General features: G+C 41.5%; 1 protein-coding gene across 2 annotated transcripts in view; it reads left to right on the top strand.

The window, feature by feature from the left end:
- The window catches only part of mapkap1 (MAPK associated protein 1), a 107629-nt gene extending 102545 nt beyond the window's left edge, over positions 1–5084 (top strand). For both annotated transcript variants that reach the window (XM_055875556.1, XM_055875560.1), the window contains exons 11-12: positions 462–559; positions 3159–5084. In XM_055875556.1, the coding sequence (XP_055731531.1) occupies positions 462–559; positions 3159–3272 (212 nt within the window). In that variant the 3' untranslated portion in view covers positions 3273–5084. The remainder of the gene's footprint in view (positions 1–461; positions 560–3158) is intronic.
- The last annotated feature ends 16081 nt before the right edge of the window (positions 5085–21165 follow it).

The following is a 21165-nucleotide window of genomic DNA, read 5'->3' as shown; positions in this document are numbered from 1 at the left end:
TCCCTTGACTCTAATATAAAGGTCTAGGCCCTGTCCCTTGACTGTAATATAAAGGTCTAGGCCCTGTCCCTTGGCTGTAATATAAAGGTCTAGGCCCTGTCCCTTGACTGTAATATAAAGGTCTAGGCCCTGTCCCTTGACTGTAATATAAAGGTCTAGGCCCTGTCCCTTGACTGTAATATAAAGGTCTAGGCCCTGTCCCTTGACTGTAATATAAAGGTCTAGGCCCTGTCCCTTGACTGTAATATAAAGGTCTAGGCCCTGTCCCTTGACTGTAATATAAAGGTCTAGGCCCTGTCCCTTGGCTGTAATATAAAGGTCTAGGCCCTGTCCCTTGGCTGTAATATAAAGGTGAGCCTTATCTCAGCTTTGGGGACAATGATTTTACAGTCTCTTGGTTTGTGTAAATTCCTTGTTTTACTGTCTTGTATTTAACTTCCTCTTCCTCCTTTGTGTTGCAGGTCATGCAATATTCAAGCTCACATACCTCAGCAACCACGACTACAAGCCCCTGTACTTTGAGTCTGATGCTGCTACTGTCAATGAGATCGTGCTTAAGGTGAGTAATAGGGTGGGTCCATGTACCCTTTTGCCTCCGTATCACATGGAAATATGTTGTTTTAGCAGCCACTTCATCTACTTTACAAAGTCAGGTCTGCAGGGTACAAGTCACTATTGACAGATATTGACAGTTTGACTATATTATTATGCAGTCTCCCACATACCCGTAGGGTTAAAAACCTAATTGTATGTGCACTCAGAGATGCAAATATGAAATATCCTATTAAAAATGTAGATTAAGGCCGTGAGGCATTTTTACCACATCGGCGTATGATAATTCAACTGTAACCATTAAAATACGGAAGATAATGATACTCTCTTTAATTAGCATTAATGATGATTAATTTACTTTTAAGGACCTTTCCGTAATAAGTCTTGAAAGTGGAGCATGGGAAAGCATCTCCTGAAGGCCAGGGCACGTGGGGTGAAGGTTGAAGGGCAGGTGAGGTGGGGTGAAGGTTGAAGGGCAGGGCAGGTGGGGTGAAGGTTGAAGGGCAGGGCAGGTGGGGTGAAGATTGAAGGGCAGGGCAGGTGGGGTGAAGGTTGAAGGGCAGGTGGGGTGAAGGTTGAAGGGCAGGTGGGGTGAAGGTTGAAGTGCAGGGCAGGTGGGGTGAAGGTTGAAGGGCAGGGCAGGTGGGGTGAAGGTTGAAGTGCAGGGCAGGTGGGGTGAAGGTTGAAGGGCAGGGCAGGTGGGGTGAAGGTTGAAGGGCAGGGCAGGTGGGGGGAAGGTTGAAGGGCAGGTGAGGTGAAGATTGAAGTGCGGGTGGGGTGGAGGTTGAAGGCCAGGGCAGGTGGGGTGAAGGTTGAAGTCCAGGGCAGGGCAGGTGGGGTGAAGGTTGAAGGGCGGGTGGGGTGAAGGTTGAAGGCCAGGGCAGGTGGGGTGAAGGTTGAAGGCCAGGGCAGGTGGGTTGAAGACCAGGGCAGGTGGGGTGAAGGTTGAAGGGCAGGTGAGGTGAAGGTTGAAGGCCAGGGCAGGTGGGGTGAAGGTTGAAGGCCAGGGCAGATGAGGTGAAGGTTGAAGGGCAGTTGAGGTGAAGGTTGAAGGCCAGGGCAGGTGGGGTGAAGGTTGAAGACCAGGGCAGGTGGGGTGAAGATTGAAGTGCAGGTGGGGTGAAGGCTGAAGGCCAGGGCAGGGCAGGTGGGGTGAAGGTTGAAGACCAGGGCAGGTGGGGTGAAGATTGAAGTGCAGGTGGGGTGAAGGTTGAAGGCCAGGGCAGGGCAGGTTGGGTGAAGGTTGAAGGCCAGGGTAGGTGGGGTGAAGGTTGAAGGCCAGGGCAGGTGAGGTGAAGGTTGAAGTGCAGGTGGGGTGAAGGCCAGGGCAGGTGGGGTGAAGGTTGAATGCCAGAGCAGGTGGGGTGAAGGTTGAAGGCCAGAGAAGGTGAGGTGAAGGTTGAAGGCCAGAGAAGGTAGGGTGAAATTGCAGGTAATTGCGAGGACTCTAGTCCCCTACTCTCACGGGACAGGGCTATAAGTAGCGTGTCATCGGCGTGGCTCGGTGGAGGCATGTCAACCGGGGTTGGCAGTTGTGAACCATGAGTGTCCTTATCCTGATGATTCCATCTCGAAATTTCAGTGGAAATTTCAGTGGGCCCGGAGTTGACCCCTGGGGTATTCCTCTTGAGCGTGATCACACATTGCAGGGAATAATGCTTTCATTACTACAAGCCAATGTGGCTTGGGGGGGTCGAAAAAGACGGGCAATATATTTATAAATATATTTATACCTCTGTATAAAGCAGATGAGGAGAGGACATTAGGTGAGGGAAACAAACATGGTACTTACATTTTTTTATTTTTATGGTTGATATATTTACAGCAACAATATTTCTCTATTCTCTATTTTGAATGTTCATCTGATCCAAACTCATACCTCTCATCTCTCTCGTTTGAGTGGGCCCCCTCGCTTCCCGTCATCATAAAAGTTGTAGTCACACACACACACATCACAGCTGTGCCCTTGAGGCACATTATAACCAAACACCAGACCATATAAAAAAAAAAACCCTGTGTGTGAATGTTTTGGTCAAAGCTCAGGGTTTCCATGTGAATGCCAAGGATTTTACTAGCCATGAAATTATTCACAGCATGTTTATGCCTTTACCCATAAAACAGCATGGATGAGGAGGATCCCACAGGGCGTGGTAATTCTGTCTTTAAAGCTAGTTTTTTTAAGTATCCCTTCTCTCTTTAAGGCCAAAGGCTTAGCTTTTTATATCTCAGGTCTAGGCATTAAACCTCCATTAAAATGATCAGCGTTATCATCACCGCCGCCGTCCCTGCTCTTACGTCTGTCCATGTTTCTCCTTAAAGTAACATATGTTCCCGTTTAGTGACATCTACTGGATGTAACGAGACATGAGTGTGTCATTCTGACTGTCAGTCATCTGGTTTCCCATGCCACTTGAAAAAGCAATATGTCCTGCTATTGGATTTTCTAATTGTTTATTAATTGTGACTAGTTGAAATTTCAACAGCAATATGTTTTTTCTCTCTGTGACAAAATAACCAGTTGTACAAGCTATGTAGCGTAGTATACATATGTTTCTACATACTGTGATTGAAACACTTCCCACAATCCCTTGTTTTTCCATTCTCAGGTGAACTACATCCTGGAGTCTCGGGCCAGCACGTCGCGGGCGGACTACTTTGCCCAGAAGCAGCGTAAACTGAGCCGGCGCACCAGTTTCAGCTTCCAGAAGGAGAAGAAGTAGAGGATAGACCCTGGAGCCACTGTCTGGACCCTGGAGCCACTGTCTGGACCCTGGAGCCACTGTCTGGACCCTGGAGCCACTGTCTGGACCCTGGAGCCACTGTCTGGACCCTGGAGCCACTGTCTGGACCCTGGAGCCACTGTCTGGACCCTGGAGCCACTGTCTGGACCCTGGAGCCACTGTCTGGACCCTGGAGCCACTGTCTGGACCCTGGAGCCACTGTCTGGAGCCACTGTCTGGAGCCTGGAGCCACTGTCTGGACCCTGGAGCCACTGTCTGGACCCTGGAGCCACTGTCTGGACCCTGGAACCACTGTCTGGACCCTGGAACCACTGTCTGGAACCTGGGGCCACTGTCTGGACCCTGGGGCCACTGTCTGAAGCCCGGACCGTGGAGCCACTGTCTGAAGCCCGGACCGTGGAGCCACTGTCTGAAGCCCGGACGGTGGAGCCACTGTCTGAAGCCCGGACGGTGGAGCCACTGTCTGAAGCCCGGACGGTGGAGCCACTGTCTGAAGCCCGGACGGTGGAGCCACTGTCTGGACCCTGACTGACTTCACTCTCACAGCAGAGGGCCAAGGGAGAGAGGGATGGAGAGAGAGTGAAGAGTGTCACAGTCAGCGATATAATAAGAGTCAGAGATGATGAGAAATAAAAAGCGAGGGAGATCAAGGCCGCAGGAAGATGTTTTTTTGTTCTCTGCTCATACAGTAAAGGCCTAGTTCACTAATTTTGTGGGAAAAATATATTTTATTTAGATTCATCAGGGGGCGCTGTAGCACCCTCGACACCCTTACTTCTCGCGGCTATGAGGGAGATCCATCTTGATCCTAGATAATTAAGAGCTGCCTCCTAAACTCCCATGTCTTCACAGAAGGGTCTCCACTCGTCAGCCATATCAGAGCTAAAGTTCTCTGCCTGCCCTTTGTCCTTTTAGGAATACACAGACATAGAAAACAAGAAAAGGCAGGACTTGTAATCCCTATTCTGAAGGAGATGAAGGAATACATCTCACCCCCCTGTTATTGTCAATCCCATGAACTCTGGATGGATCAGAGGACCACGGTGTTGCTTTAACACCAGTGTCAATCAACGAAACCTTGTTCATCCACTGCCTACAAATCAATTCTACATTTGAGAGTTGAATGCATACCGATGGCTCGAGTGAAAACCGAAGCCATCAGGACCCAGAAAATACTAAATCCCCCGCTTCTTCTCTATGTATGAAGACGTAAACTTAATCAGACTTATGTTGTACATTGGTATGTAAAGGGAACATCCTTACATTTTTATTTGTATATAGATAACGATTACATTCAGGGTTAATTAAATGATATGATGAAACCTGCTTTGGCCATAGTACATTCAGTGCCTGAAACCTTTAAAATAGTGGCTCACTACCAATCAATGCCAGTGCTGCTGAGGTGCTGTGAGGGTTTTTAAAAACACGAGCAAGACGAGTACATAAGGAAGGCATTTCCATACTTTTGAGTCTGAAAGAAAACTCTCAAAACTACTTCTTGTGAACTAAGGTAGCAAGGGGTTAGGAAGGGGTACGACCTGACAGATTTTTATGATTTCAAACAAACAAAAAAATGTAATTATTACCTGTACTTTTTACTGTGACCCTATACAATAATTTGTTTTCCTGCGTTGTATCTATGGACTGTAAAATAATTAATGAAGCACTGTCTGTTGAACAGATCATGTTTGTTCAGACTGTCCCGATGTGAGGCACATAGGGAATGTATGACTTTTTACAGCATTTTGTTGATGTTGTTAATACAATGACATTATATAAATTCTGCTCATATGTTGTTGCCTTTGTCGTCTTTCTCTCCCCTTTTTTAACCACGTGTCTCATAGCGTCATCTGCAACAGAACGGCGTGAAGTGCCTCTGGGATACGATCAGAAGACACAAAGCAGGGCATCGTTGCTGCTAGAAGTGTATAGCAGAGCTTTCCACCCATTCTAAATTCAAATTCCATACAACTTTAATAATCCACAAGGCACAATTCGGGCATGTGGTGTAAGCATCAGATCTCACCGGTGCAGGGTATAAAAAATACCAAAATATCACATGGGGAGAAAAAGGAGACTTCCCATCATACACTGGAGTTGTTGTGTGGCAAGCTTCAAGCTGTCTTCTCAACATATTCAGTCCCAACCTCCCGTCTTAAAGCAAACCACAAATCTGTCCCTTTTTCATGGGAGGCGATGTGGAGGATGGGGCCAGGTGTCGGGTTTCTCTCTCCTCTCGGCATGGTGTATAAGTGATGTTTAATGAATGGGGCTCCTGGGGGCTCTAACACAAACCAGCCTGTCACTTTCCAGCCCAGGAAATATGCGGTACGAAGCTGATGACTCAGTGGCTCCTGAAGTGGCTGCAACAGTAAATCTGTCCCCCGTAACCTCCCCACCCTCCACCGAGGATAAACTCCCAATGTTGATGAAGTTGCAAGTTGTCCGGCTCAGAATATCTTGGAGTTTTAAGTGTTGCCTATTGTACTAGTGTTAGGCCTATCTTGTCCTTTTCTCATTAATATATTTTGTGGACAGGCAGATCCTTGATTAACTTACCCGAGTAGTCCAAATATTGATCTTATTTAGTCACATTTTAGATTTCTAGTAATTTATAAAACTTCTACATATGTGTATATTAACATTTTTTATAGATTGTGGCTTTAACAACATATTGGAATTTAATTGTATGAGGGTTGCAAACATTTTTCCTCTCAAAATAAATTTACCATAGCTTTTTGTAGGGTCACTTTGCTTGAAGTTGCTCCTCGTGCGCCTGACAAGAAAAGAATGATAGCAGTTGCTGTTTATATAATGTTGTTTATTGTTTGGTTTAAGATAGCTATGTTATGTGATTGTCAGACCCCTGGGGATTTGGAGGTCACAGCTGATGCTCCCAGCCAGGATCACAGGAGGTCAACACAGTCCAGCTGGAACGCCTCTCGCTATCCCTACCAGACTTTGGTTTAAGTAGAATTTGACATTTTACTTTTGAGCTTTTGATTGAGCCTGCCTTGTACTGCAAGATGGGTACGGTTTGCACTTTTGGGACTATTCCATTGGCAAGAGCAATCTGAAGAGAAAACATTTCTAAAAAGGTCTGAACTGTCTCTTTACGCAGAATAAATACAATTTACCAGATATGGAGAAGGTATTTGAAACATTAGTTATTGTACACACCGTGTCATTTGCTGTTGCTATCAGACAGGAGAATTATTGGTTTGCTTTTAATTCGACCATGAAAACAAAATACAGTTGGTGTCATTTATGAAAAACAAATTTCTAGCGACCTGTGTGATATGTGTGTGTGTGTTTTTTCTCGTGTAGACCAGGAGCAGCGGCTAACATTTCACCTGAGGCGGTTTTCGGGTGATGCCCAGTCCCACAAATCCTCCATGTCACTCTGATCAACTCTCTCTCTCCTGGAAGTGACTCTTAGTCTAGAGGGCAACCAAATGTTCCGCAGAGCACCAAATTGCCATCACACCACCCTGTGCTGTGTCAATGGGCACTGTATGAAGCAGCGTGACAAAAATGGCTATGTCCATTTTATTTTTGAAGTCAGATGGGTAGTGCTGTATAGTTGTCATGGTGAGCAAATCCACTTTGCACAACACTACTGGTTATTGGTAGAAAGGAACAAAATAATGTTAAGGGGATCCAACGTTTTGAGACATAGGAAGGGAAATATGTGAAAATACAGCAGTTAACTGGTAATCTATATTTACTAGTAATCTGTATTAACTGGTAATCTATATTTACTAGTAATCTGTATTAACTGGTAATCTATATTTACTGTAAATCTGTATTAACTGGTAATCTATATTTACTGTAAATCTGTATTAACTGGTAATCTATATTTACTGTAAATCTGTATTAACTGGTAATCTATATTTACTGTAAATCTATATTAACTGGTCATCTATATTTACTGGAAGTCTCCATTTACTGGTAATGTCTGTTTACTGGTAATCTCTATTAACTGGTAATGTCTATTTACTTGTTAACTGGTCATCTCTGTTTACTGGTAATCTCTTATTTACTAGTTAACTTATAATCTACACTACTGGGCAAAAGTTTTAGAACACCTACTCATTCAATGGTTTGTCTTTATTTTTTACTATTTTCTACATTGTAGAATAATAGTGAAGACATCAAAACTATGAAATAACACATATGGAATCATGTAGTAACCAAAAAAGTGTTAAACAAATCTAAAGATATGATATTCTTCAAATAGCCACCCTTTGCCTTGATGACAGCTTTGGACACTCTTGCAATTCTCTCAACCAGCTTCATGAGGTAGTCACCTGGAATGCATTTTAATTAACAGGTGTGCCTTAAGTTAATTTGTGGAATTCCTTTCCTTAATGCGTTTGAGCCAATCAGTTGTATTGTGACAAGGTAGGGGTGGTATACAGAAGATAGCCCTAAATGGTAAAAGATCAAGTCCATATTATGGCAAGAACAGCTCAAATAAGCAAAGAGAAATGACAGTCCATCATTACTTTAAGACATGAAGGTCAGTAAATACAGAAAATTTCAAGAAGCTTCTTCAAGTGCAGTCGCAAAAACCATCAAGCGCTATGATGAAGCTGACTCATGGGGACCGCCACAGGAAAGGAAGACCCAGAGTTACCTCTGCTGCAGAGGATAAGTACATTAGAGTTACCAGCCTCAGAAATTGCAGCCCAAATAAATTCTTCACAGAGTTCAAGTAACAGACACATCTCAACATCAACTGTTCAGAGGAGACTGTGAATCCGGCCTTCATGGTCGAACTGCTGCAAAGAAACCACTACTAAAGGACACCAATAAGAAGAAGAGACTTGCTTGGACCAAGAAACACGAGCAATTGACATTAGACCGGTGGAAATGTGTCCTTTGGTCTGGAGTCCAAATTGGACATTTTTGGTTCGTAAGAGACACGGTGTGGGTGAACAGATGATTTCCGCATTTGTATTTCCCACCGTAAAGCATGGAGGTGGTGGTGTTACGGTGTGGGGTGCTTTGCTGGTGACACTGTCTGTGTGGTATGAAGGCTGCGTGGTCCCATGGTGTTTATACTTGCGTACTATTGTTTGTACAGATGAACGTGGTACCGTCAGGCGTTTGGAAATTGCTCCCAAGGATGAACCAGATCAATTTTACAATAAGGCTTTAACGTAGCAAAATGTTGAAAAAGTCAAGGGGTCTGAATGCTTTCCAAATGCACTGTATAGTAGCTGGTAGTGTATGTTTACTGGTAATGTATATTTACTGGTAAATCTAGATTATGAATCAATACAGATTACCAGTTATCTAAATTTACTGGTAATCTATATTAACTGGTAATCGTACATGCACACTAGAAAGGTGGGGAGATTGAGATTCTACAGCATGCCTGCATAGAGCTTTATCACAGGTCTGTAATGTCAGACCTAATGCAATAGCAGAACAAGGGTGGCACTGCTCAAGTCCAGTTCACACACAGGTCAGCACAGTAGATCCATTTCAAATGGATCCCTAACCTTAACCCACTAGAGTCATGTGGTTCACTCCTATTAGGGACTCAATCACAATACGTTAACGTTATTGTCCATTTTCAGAGAAATATATTAGTTTGAGGTCAACATACAAAACTACACCCAGTACGCTATGCAATACAAAAATACCGGAAAGTGAGCACACACATTCACATGTAGTCCCTGATGGCATACTGTCTGGACATGTAATGGGCTTGACCCTAAATGAATCACTCTACTACTACTATCCTCACCCAGGAGAACATTGGCAGGCAGAATTCCTTGGCCCTGTGAGTGTGCGGCTGGTAAGGTTCGGTGTGAGGTTGGTAAGGTTCGGTGTGAGGTTGGTAAGGTTGGTAAGGTTCGGTGTGAGGCTGGTAAGGTTCGGTGTGAGGCTGGTAAGGTTCGGTGTGAGGCTGGTAAGGTTCGGTGTGAGGTTGGTAAGGTTCGGTGTGAGGTTGGTAAGGTTCGGTGTGAGGTTGGTAAGGTTCGGTGTGAGGTTGGTAAGGTTCGGTGTGAGGCTGGTAAGGTTCGGTGTGAGGCTGGTAAGGTTCGGTGTGAGGTTGGTAAGGTTCGGTGTGAGAATGGTAAGGTTCGGTGTGAGGTTGGTAAGGTTCGGTGTGAGGTTGGTAAGGTTCGGTGTGAGGTTGGTAAGGTTCGGTGTGAGGCTGGTAAGGTTCGGTGTGAGGCTGGTAAGGTTCGGTGTGAGGCTGGTAAGGTTCGGTGTGAGATTGGTAAGGTTCGGTGTGAGGTTGGTAAGGTTCGGTGTGAGGTTGGTAAGGTTCGGTGTGAGGTTGGTAAGGTTCGGTGTGAGGTTGGTATGGTTCGGTGTGAGGTTGGTAAGGTTCGGTGTGAGGTTGGTAAGGTTCGGCGTGATGTTGGTAAGGTTCGGTGTGAGGTTGGTAAGGTTCGGTGTGAGGTTGGTAAGGTTCGGTGTGAGGTTGTTAAGGTTCGGTGTGAGGTTGTTAAGGTTCGGTGTGAGGTTGGTAAGGTTCGGTGTGAGGTTGGTAAGGTTCGGTGTACGGCTGGTAAGGTTCAGTGTGAGGCTGGTAAGGTTCAGTGTGAGGTTGGTAAGGTTTGGTGTGAGGTTGGTAAGGTTCGGTGTGAGGCTGGTAAGGTTCGGTGTGAGGTTGGTAAGGTTCGGTGTGAGGTTGTTAAGGTTTGGTGTGAGGTTGGTAAGGTTCGGTGTGAGGCTGGTAAGGTTCGGTGTGAGGCTGGTAAGGTTCGGTGTGAGGCTGGTAAGGTTCGGTGTGAGATTGGTAAGGTTCGGTGTGAGGTTGGTAAGGTTCGGTGTGAGGTTGGTAAGGTTCGGTGTGAGGTTGGTAAGGTTCGGTGTGAGGTTGGTAAGGTTCGGCGTGATGTTGGTAAGGTTCGGTGTGAGGTTGGTAAGGTTCGGTGTGAGGTTAAGGTTCGGTGTGAGGTTGGTAAGGTTCGGTGTGAGGTTGGTAAGGTTCGGTGTACGGCTGGTAAGGTTCGGTGTGAGGCTGGTAAGGTTCAGTGTGAGGCTGGTAAGGTTCAGTGTGAGGTTGGTAAGGTTCGGTGTGAGGTTGGTAAGGTTCGGTGTGAGGCTGGTAAGGTTCGGTGTGAGGTTGGTAAGGTTCGTTGTGAGATTGGTGAGGTTGGTAAGGCTGGTAAGGTTCAGTGTGAGGCTGGTAAGGTTCAGTGTGAGGTTGGTAAGGTTCGGTGTGAGGTTGGTAAGGTTTGGTGTGAGGCTGGTAAGGTTTGGTGTGAGGTTGGTAAGGTTTGGTGTGAGGTTGGTAAGGTTCGGTGTGAGGTTGGTAAGGTTCGGTGTGAGGCTGGTAAGGTTCGGTGTGAGGCTGGTAAGGTTCGGTGTGAGGCTGGTAAGGTTCGGTGTGAGATTGGTAAGGTTCGGTGTGAGGTTGGTAAGGTTCGGTGTGAGGTTGGTAAGGTTCGGTGTGAGGTTGGTAAGGTTCGGTGTGAGGTTGGTAAGGTTCGGCGTGATGTTGGTAAGGTTCGGCGTGAGGTTGGTAAGGTTCGGTGTGAGGTTGTTAAGGTTCGGTGTGAGGTTGTTAAGGTTCGGTGTGAGGTTGGTAAGGTTCGGTGTGAGGTTGGTAAGGTTCGGTGTACGGCTGGTAAGGTTCGGTGTACGGCTGGTAAGGTTCAGTGTGAGGCTGGTAAGGTTCAGTGTGAGGTTGGTAAGGTTCGGTGTGAGGTTGGTAAGGTTCGGTGTGAGGTTGGTAAGGTTCGGTGTGAGGCTGGTAAGGTTCGGTGTGAGGCTGGTAAGGTTCGGTGTGAGGCTGGTAAGGTTCGGTGTGAGGTTGGTAAGGTTCGGTGTGAGGTTGGTAAGGTTTGGTGTGAGGCTGGTAAGGTTTGGTGTGAGGTTGGTAAGGTTCGGTGTGAGGCTGGTAAGGTTCGGTGTGAGGTTGGTAAGGTTCGTTGTGAGGTTGGTGAGGTTGGTAAGGCTGGTAAGGTTCAGTGTGAGGCTGGTAAGGTTCAGTGTGAGGTTGGTAAGGTTCGGTGTGAGGTTGGTAAGGTTTGGTGTGAGGCTGGTAAGGTTTGGTGTGAGGTTGGTAAGGTTCGGTGTGAGGCTGGTAAGGTTCGGTGTGAGGTTGGTAAGGTTCGGTGTGAGGTTGGTAAGGTTCGTTGTGAGGTTGGTGAGGTTGGTAAGGCTGGTAAGGTTCGGTGTGAGGCTGGTAAGGTTTGGTGTGAGGTTGGTAAGGTTCGGTGTGAGGCTGGTAAGGTTTGGTGTGAGGTTGGTAAGGTTTGGTGTGAGGTTGGTAAGGTTCGGTGTGAGGTTGGTAAGGTTCGGTGTGAGGTTGGTAAGGTTCGGTGTGAGGTTGGTAAGGTTCGGTGTGAGGTTGGTAAGGTTCGGTGTGAGGCTGGTAAGGTTCGGTGTGAGGTTGGTAAGGTTCGGTGTGAGGTTGGTAAGGTTCGGTGTGAGGTTGGTAAGGTTCGGTGTGAGGCTGGTAAGGTTCGGTGTGAGGCTGGTAAGGTTCGGTGTGAGGTTGGTAAGGTTCGGTGTGAGGTTGGTAAGGTTCGGTGTGAGGTTGGTAAGGTTCGTTGTGAGGTTGGTGAGGTTGGTAAGGCTGGTAAGGTTCAGTGTGAGGCTGGTAAGGTTCAGTGTGAGGTTGGTAAGGTTCGGTGTGAGGTTGGTAAGGTTTGGTGTGAGGCTGGTAAGGTTTGGTGTGAGGTTGGTAAGGTTCGGTGTGAGGCTGGTAAGGTTCGGTGTGAGGTTGGTAAGGTTCGGTGTGAGGTTGGTAAGGTTCGGTGTGAGGTTGGTAAGGTTCGTTGTGAGGTTGGTGAGGTTGGTAAGGCTGGTAAGGTTCGGTGTGAGGCTGGTAAGGTTTGGTGTGAGGTTGGTAAGGTTCGGTGTGAGGCTGGTAAGGTTTGGTGTGAGGTTGGTAAGGTTCGGTGTGAGGTTGGTAAGGTTCGGTGTGAGGTTGGTAAGGTTCGGTGTGAGGTTGGTAAGGTTCGGTGTGAGGTTGGTAAGGTTCGGTGTGAGGCTGGTAAGGTTCGGTGTGAGGTTGGTAAGGTTCGGTGTGAGGTTGGTAAGGTTCGGTGTGAGGTTGGTAAGGTTCGGTGTGAGGTTGGTAAGGTTCGGTGTGAGGTTGGTAAGGTTCGGTGTGAGGTTGGTAAGGTTCGGTGTGAGGTTGGTAAGGTTCGGTGTGAGGTTGGTAAGGTTCGGTGTGAGGTTGGTAAGGTTCGGTGTGAGGTTGGTAAGGTTCGGTGTGAGGTTGGTAAGGTTCGGTGTGAGGTTGGTAAGGTTCGGTGTGAGGTTGGTAAGGTTCGGTGTGAGGTTGGTAAGGTTCGGTGTGAGGTTGGTAAGGTTCGGTGTGAGGTTGGTAAGGTTCGGTGTGAGGTTGGTAAGGTTCGGTGTGAGGTTGGTAAGGTTCGGTGTGAGGTTGGTAAGGTTCGGTGTGAGGTTGGTAAGGTTCGGTGTGAGGTTGGTAAGGTTCGGTGTGAGGTTGGTAAGGTTCGGTGTGAGGTTGGTAAGGTTCGGTGTGAGGCTGGTAAGGTTCGGTGTGAGGCTGGTAAGGTTCGGTGTGAGGCTGGTAAGGTTCGGTGTGAGGCTGGTAAGGTTCGGTGTGCGGCTGGTAAGGTTCGGTGTGCGGCTGGTAAGGTTCGGTGTGCGGCTGGTAAGGTTCGGTGTGCGGCTGGTAAGGTTCGGTGTGAGGCCGGTAAGGTTCGGTGTGAGGCCGGTAAGGTTCGGTGTGAGGCCGGTAAGGTTCGGTGTGAGGCCGGTAAGGTTCGGTGTGAGGCCGGTAAGGTACGGTGTGAGGCCGGTAAGGTTCGGTGTGAGGCCGGTAAGGTTCGGTGTGAGGCCGGTAAGGTTCGGTGTGAGGCCGGTAAGGTTCGGTGTGAGGCCGGTAAGGTTCGGTGTGAGGCCGGTAAGGTTCGGTGTGAGGTCGGTAAGGTTCGGTGTGAGGCTGGTAAGGTTCGGTGTGAGGTTGGTAAGGTTCGGTGTGAGGTTGGTAAGGTACGGTGTGAGGCTGGTAAGGTTCGGTGTGAGGCTGGTAAGGTTCGGTGTACGGCTGGTAAGGTTCGGTGTGAGGCTGGTAAGGTTCGGTGTGAGGCTGGTAAGGTTCGGTGTGAGGCTGGTAAGGTTCGGTGTGCGGCTGGTAAGGTTCGGTGTGCGGCTGGTAAGGTTCGGTGTGCGGCTGGTAAGGTTCGGTGTGCGGCTGGTAAGGTTCGGTGTGCGGCTGGTAAGGTTCGGTGTGAGGCTGGTAAGGTTCGGTGTGAGGTTGGTAAGGTTCGGTGTGAGGTTGGTAAGGTTCGGTGTGAGGCCGGTAAGGTTCGGTGTGAGGCCGGTAAGGTTCGGTGTGAGGCCGGTAAGGTTCGGTGTGAGGCCGGTAAGGTTCGGTGTGAGGCCGGTAAGGTTCGGCGTGAGGTTGGTAAGGTTCGGTGTGAGGCCGGTAAGGTTCGGCGTGAGGTTGGTAAGGTTCGGCGTGAGGTTGGTAAGGTTCGGCGTGAGGTTGGTAAGGTTCGGCGTGAGGTTGGTAAGGTTCGGCGTGAGGTTGGTAAGGTTCGGCGTGAGGTTGGTAAGGTTCGGCGTGAGGTTGGTAAGGTTCGGTTTGAGGTTGGCAAGGTTCGGCGTGAGGTTGGTAAGGTTCCGCCTGCGGCTGGTAAGGTTCGGCGTATGGCTGGTAATGTTCCTTGTAAAGCTGGAAAGGTTTGGTGTGAGGTTGGTAAGGTTCAGTGGCCAGCATTGCAGTGGAAAGGAGTGTTAACATGTGAAATACCTGCCAGGGATGTGGATAGGGGATGTGGATAATGCCCAGCAGAGGAGGAATAATACCTATTCTCCTCTCTTTCTCTCCTCTGCTGGGCTTTATCCACATCCCTGTCATCTCTGTAGTTGTATGAATTAACCGGTTAAACTGCAAAAATCACAAAATAAAAGCTTTGATGTGGATTATCATTTGCAAATGTTTAAAGGAGTGCAGATTTTTGTCACTGTGAGGTGATTATTATTGGCAGACAGTTTAGTCCATGCTGCCGTTATTTTGTATGCAAACCCAAAGCGTGGGTTGCCATTTCTTCTGGTCGTTGGACTACTCCCAGTATAACAGAAAGTGTTCCATCATACCACAATGATAGGATACAATATGATGAAATGTGATGTTTTCTTTAATACAGCTTAACATTGGTTTGGATGTGAACCCTTTGGATGAGTTAAGGTCTTATGTTCTATTGTAAGACAGACGCAGAGCACAGTTGAAAATATCCCTAAAATGTCCTCAGACAGTTACAGTAATGCACAATGACAACTCGTGGATCTAGAAAAGGACAGTTTTTCTCTCATCCCAGTGTAACACCAAAAATATTCTGTCTCCTGTTCTCTTGTTCTCAGGTTCTCTTGTCCTCAGGTTCTCTTGTCCTCAGGTTCTCTTGTCCTCAGGTTCTCTTGTCCTCAGGTTCTCTTGTTGTCTTGTTCTCAGGTTCTCTTGTTGTCTTGTTCTCAGGTTCTCTTGTTTTCAGGTTCTCTTGTTCTCAGGTTCTCTTGTTCTCTTGTTGTCTTGTTCTCAGTTTCTCTTATTCTCAGGTTCTCTTGTTCTCTTGTTCTCAGTTTCTCTTGTTCTCAGTTTCTCTTATTCTCTTGTTCTCAGGTTCTCTTGTTTTCTTGTTCTCATGTTCTCTTGTTCTCAGGTTCCATCTGTTGTCTTATCATTGCTAACATCTCTCGTCACCTCTGGCAAACCAGCTCTGTCATAGCAAACACACTGTTCACACACTCATTCTAAGCTACCACGTACATTCTCCAGGCCATGTCAGTTAGGTGTTGGTACACATTCTCAGTGCCACAATGTCAGTTCAGCTTTAACACAGAATTCTACTCGGTACTATGTCAGTTTTGTACATTCACACTGTATATTGTCAGCGTCACTATTAATTACCATGTAGACATTCCAAAATGGGGAGCCACCTTTGATGGCGAGCCACCATTGATGAATAGTGAACGCCAAATCATTATTCACTTGTTGCGAATCAAGAGACATTCAAAGTGAATTCCAGAAATGTGGCTCCATTCGTAATGTTCCAAAGCACCACTTCCTACTGAGGTCCATTTTGACTGACATTGAACTGACATTAAAAATAACATTGAAGATCTATTTTGTTGTTGCAAAATGGCAGACCAGGTATACAGCTTTGGGATGGGGCTGGGGAACTAAATAATAAGGAATTCTATCAGCCTGAGGTGTAGATTACATCACACATGCTGGTGTTCAAACTCGTAACACAGCTGCATGGGATTTCTATTCATGTGACTCTGTGCGTTCAGTGGTAATGGTATAACGGATAGATTTGACAGCGCCAACGCAGTAACGCCTTCCTCGTTGCCTAAACAAAAACAATATCCTATGCCGTGGACGGTTAACGCAAGATAACGCTGATCTGATTGAATTTAGGTCTAATTTCTGTATCATTGGTGGTCAATCCTTGCATCCACAACTCTGTCTATGAGTTTGAGTGGTTACGTTTCACTCAGCTGTTTACCAAAAAAAAAAAAAAGTGTCAGGTTGTCCGTTTTGTTATTGTTTGAACTGCAGATTGCCCCTTTAAAATAGCTTCCCAGATCAGACTGTAGCTTGCATGTTTCCACATCTGTTGATGTCATTGTTCCATTTCAGTTGAACACTATTACAGTGATGCCCAACAGTACACTACTATTTACTGCTTCCTGTGAAAATATCTTTGCTATTAAAACAAAACATTTTCTCATAGTGTATCAGAGCATTGTTCATGAATACATTCCTATGTTCACGAATAGCAAGCCTGCCATCTAGGGGATAAAAGTCAACTTTTTTTCAAACTGGCACTGATGGTGCAATAGGCCTTACTTTTCTCCCAAACCAAACCATTACACATTAAATACTAGATTCAGTCCGTATCACAGAATATTTGCGTTATTAGCGCAATTTAAAGGTAATGTCCAAATGAGCCGACATATGCAGCGTTTACGATGAATGCAGTTTCCAGGAACGCGGGAGCGTTGCCTTTTAAATCTTCCGCAATACGGATTTAATCTAGGCCTACTTCTGATTTCCACATCGTGTAGTCACCTTAGTCATCACCTCCATAACCCCTGAAGTTGAAATTGATGGTTCTTGAGTCAAGTCGCTCCAGTGGGCTGCACCTTCCAACATCTCTCTAATACCTTCAACACTCATAGAAAAACATGGTTATTTGGCTGTCCCCATAGCAGAACCTTTTGAAGAACCCTGTTTGGTTCCAGGTAGAACCCTGTCTCCAATGGGGACAGCTGAAGAACCCTGTTTGGTTCCAGGTAGAACCCTGTCTCCAATGGGGACAGCTGAAGAACCCTTTTTGGTTCCAGGTAGAACCCTGTCTCCAATGGGGACAGCTGAAGAACCCTTTTTGGTTCCAGGTAGAACCCTGTCTCCAATGGGGACAGCTGAAGAACCCTTTATTCTAAGAGTGAACTAATCAGCTCGAAGTCTCTAGCCCTGAAAGATTGTCGCAATAGACCATATGAAATCATCTCCGTCACACAAAGGGTTATGGAAATGACCTGGGCTCGTTGGTGTAGATCCATGTCCAACAGCCCCTTGTCCAACAGCCCCTTGTCCAACAGCCCCTTGTCCAACAGCCCCTTGTCCAACAGCCCCTTGTCCAACAGCCCCTTGTCCAACAGCGCCTTGTCCAACAGCCCCTTGTATTTCATGGATATAACCATGTAGTGGATATAACCATGATATAACCATGATATAAACATGATATAAAAATGATATAAACATGTAATAGATATAAACATGATATAAACATGTAATAGATATAAACATGATATAAACATGTAATAGATATAAACATGTAATGGATATAAACATGATATAACCATGTAATAGATATAAACATGTAATAGATATAAACATGTAATGGATATAAACATGATATAAACATGTAATAGATATAAACATGTAATAGATATAAACATGTAATAGATATAAACATGTAATGGATATAACCATGATATAACCATGATATAACCATGATATAAACATGATATAAACATGATATAAACATGTAATAGATATAAACATGTAATAGATATAAACATGTAATGGATATAACCATGATATAAACATGATATAAACATGTAATAGATATAAACATGATATAAACATGTAATAGATATAACCATGTAATAGATATAAACATGTAATAGATATAAACATGTAATAGATATAAACATGTAATAGATATAAACATGATATAAACATGTAATAGATATAAACAGGATATAAACATGTAATAGATATAAACATGTAATAGATATAAACATGTAATAGATATAACCATGTAATAGATATAAACATGTAATAGATATAAACATGTAATAGATATAAACATGTAATAGATATAAACATGATATAAACATGTAATAGATATAAACATGTAATGGATATAAACAGGATATAAACATGTAATAGATATAAACATGTAATAGATATAAACATGTAATAGATATAACCATGTAATAGATATAAACATGTAATAGATATAAACATGTAATAGATATAAACATGTAATAGATATAAACATGATATAAACATGTAATAGATATAAACATGTAATGGATATAAACAGGATATAAACATGATATAAACATGTAATAGATATAAACATGTAATAGATATAAACATGATATAAACATGTAATAGATATAAACATGTAATGGATATAAACATGATATAACCATGTAATAGATATAAACATGTAATAGATATAAACATGATATAAACATGTAATAGATATAAACAGGATATAACCATGTAATAGATATAAACATGTAATAGATATAAACATGTAATAGATATAAACATGATATAAACATGATATAAACATGTAATAGATATAAACATGATATAAACATGATATAAACATGATATAAACATGTAATAGATATAAACATGTAATAGATATAAACATGTAATAGATATAAACATGTAATGGATATAAACATGATATAAACATGATATAAACATGATATAAACATGTAATAGATATAAACATGTAATAGATATAAACATGTAATAGATATAAACATGATATAAACATGATATAAACATGTAATAGATATAAACATGATATAAACATGATATAAACATGTAATAGATATAAACATGATATAAACATGATATAAACATGATATAAACATGTAATAGATATAAACATGTAATAGATATAAACATGTAATAGATATAAACATGTAATAGATATAAACATGTAATGGATATAAACATGATATAAACATGTAATGGATATAAACATGTAATAGATATAAACATGATATAACCATGTAATAGATATAAACATGTAATGGATATAAACATGTAATAGATATAAACATGTAATAGATATAAACATGATATAAACATGTAATAGATATAAACATGATATAACCATGTAATAGATATAAACATGTAATAGATATAAACATGTAATGGATATAACCATGTAATAGATATAAACATGTAATAGATATAAACATGTAATAGATATAAACATGTAATAGATATAAACATGTAATAGATATAAACAGGATATAACCATGTAATAGATATAAACATGATATAAACATGATATAAACATGATATAAACATGTAATAGATATAAACATGTAATAGATATAAACATGTAATAGATATAAACATGTAATAGATATAAACATGTAATAGATATAAACATGATATAAACATGTAATAGATATAAACATGTAATGGATATAAACAGGATATAAACATGATATAAACATGTAATAGATATAAACATGTAATGGATATAAACATGTAATGGATATAAACAGGATATAACCATGTAATAGATATAAACATGTAATAGATATAAACATGTAATGGATATAAACAGGATATAACCATGTAATAGATATAAACATGTAATGGATATAAACAGGATATAACCATGTAATAGATATAAACATGTAATAGATATAAACATGTAATGGATATAAACATGTAATAGATATAAACATGTAATAGATATAAACATGTAATAGATATAAACATGTAATAGATATAACCATGTAATAGATATAACCATGTAATAGATATAAACATGTAATGGATATAAACAGTATATAACCATGTAATAGATTAAACCATGTAATAGATATAAACATGTAATGGATATAAACATGTAATAGATATAAACATGTAATGGATATAAACAGGATATAACCATGTAATGGATATAAACATGTAATAGATATAAACATGTAATAGATATAAACATGTAATAGATATAAACATGATATAAACATGTAATAGATATAAACATGTAATAGATATAAACATGTAATAGATATAAACATGTAATAGATATAAACATGTAATAGATATAACCATGTAATAGATATAACCATGTAATAGATATAAACATGTAATGGATATAAACAGTATATAACCATGTAATAGATTAAACCATGTAATAGATATAAACATGTAATGGATATAAACATGTAATAGATATAAACATGTAATGGATATAAACAGGATATAACCATGTAATGGATATAAACATGTAATAGATATAAACATGTAATAGATATAAACATGTAATAGATATAAACATGATATAAACATGTAATAGATATAAACATGTAATAGATATAAACATGTAATAGATATAAACATGTAATAGATATAACCATGTAATATATATAAACATGTAATAGATATAAACATGTAATAGATATAAACATGTAATAGATATAAACATGTAATGGATATAAACATGTAATAGATATAACCATGTAATAGATATAAACATGTAATAGATATAAACATGTAATGGATATAAACATGATATAACCATGTAATAGATATAAACATGTAATGGATATAAACATGATATAACCATGTAATAGATATAAACATGTAATAGATATAAACATGTAATGGATATAAACATGATATAACCATGTAATAGATATAAACATGTAATAGATATAAACATGTAATGGATATAAACATGATATAACCATGTAATAGATATAACCATGTAATAGATATAAACATGTAATGGATATAAACATGTAATAGATATAAACATGTAATGGATATAAACATGTAATGGATATAAACATGTAATAGATATAAACATGTAATAGATATAAACATGTAATGGATATAAACATGATATAAACATGTAATAGATATAAACATGTAATAGATATAAACATGTAATAGATATAAACATGTAATGGATATAAACATGTAATGGATATAAACATGATATAAACATGTAATAGATATAAACATGTAATAGATATAAACATGTAATGGATATAAACATGATATAAACATGTAATGGATATAACCATGTAATAGATATAACCATGTAATAGATATAAACATGTAATAGATATAAACATGTAATGGATATAAACATGATATAACCATGTAATAGATATAAACATGTAATGGATATAAACATGATATAAACATGTAATGGATATAAACATGTAATGGATATAAACATGTAATAGATATAAACATGTAATAGATATAAACATGTAATGGATATAAACATGATATAAACATGTAATAGATATAAACATGTAATAGATATAAACATGTAATAGATATAAACATGTAATGGATATAAACATGTAATGGATATAAACATGATATAAACATGTAATAGATATAAACATGTAATAGATATAAACATGTAATGGATATAAACATGATATAAACATGTAATGGATATAACCATGTAATAGATATAACCATGTAATAGATATAAACATGTAATAGATATAAACATGTAATGGATATAAACATGATATAACCATGTAATAGATATAAACATGTAATAGATATAAACATGTAATAGATATAAACATGTAATAGATATAAACATGT

This window comes from Salvelinus fontinalis, chromosome 21, assembly GCF_029448725.1.
Source record: "Salvelinus fontinalis isolate EN_2023a chromosome 21, ASM2944872v1, whole genome shotgun sequence".
NCBI lineage: Eukaryota > Metazoa > Chordata > Actinopteri > Salmoniformes > Salmonidae > Salvelinus > Salvelinus fontinalis.
Note: the sequence above shows the minus strand (reverse complement) of the source record. Positions and strands in the feature narration are given on the sequence as shown.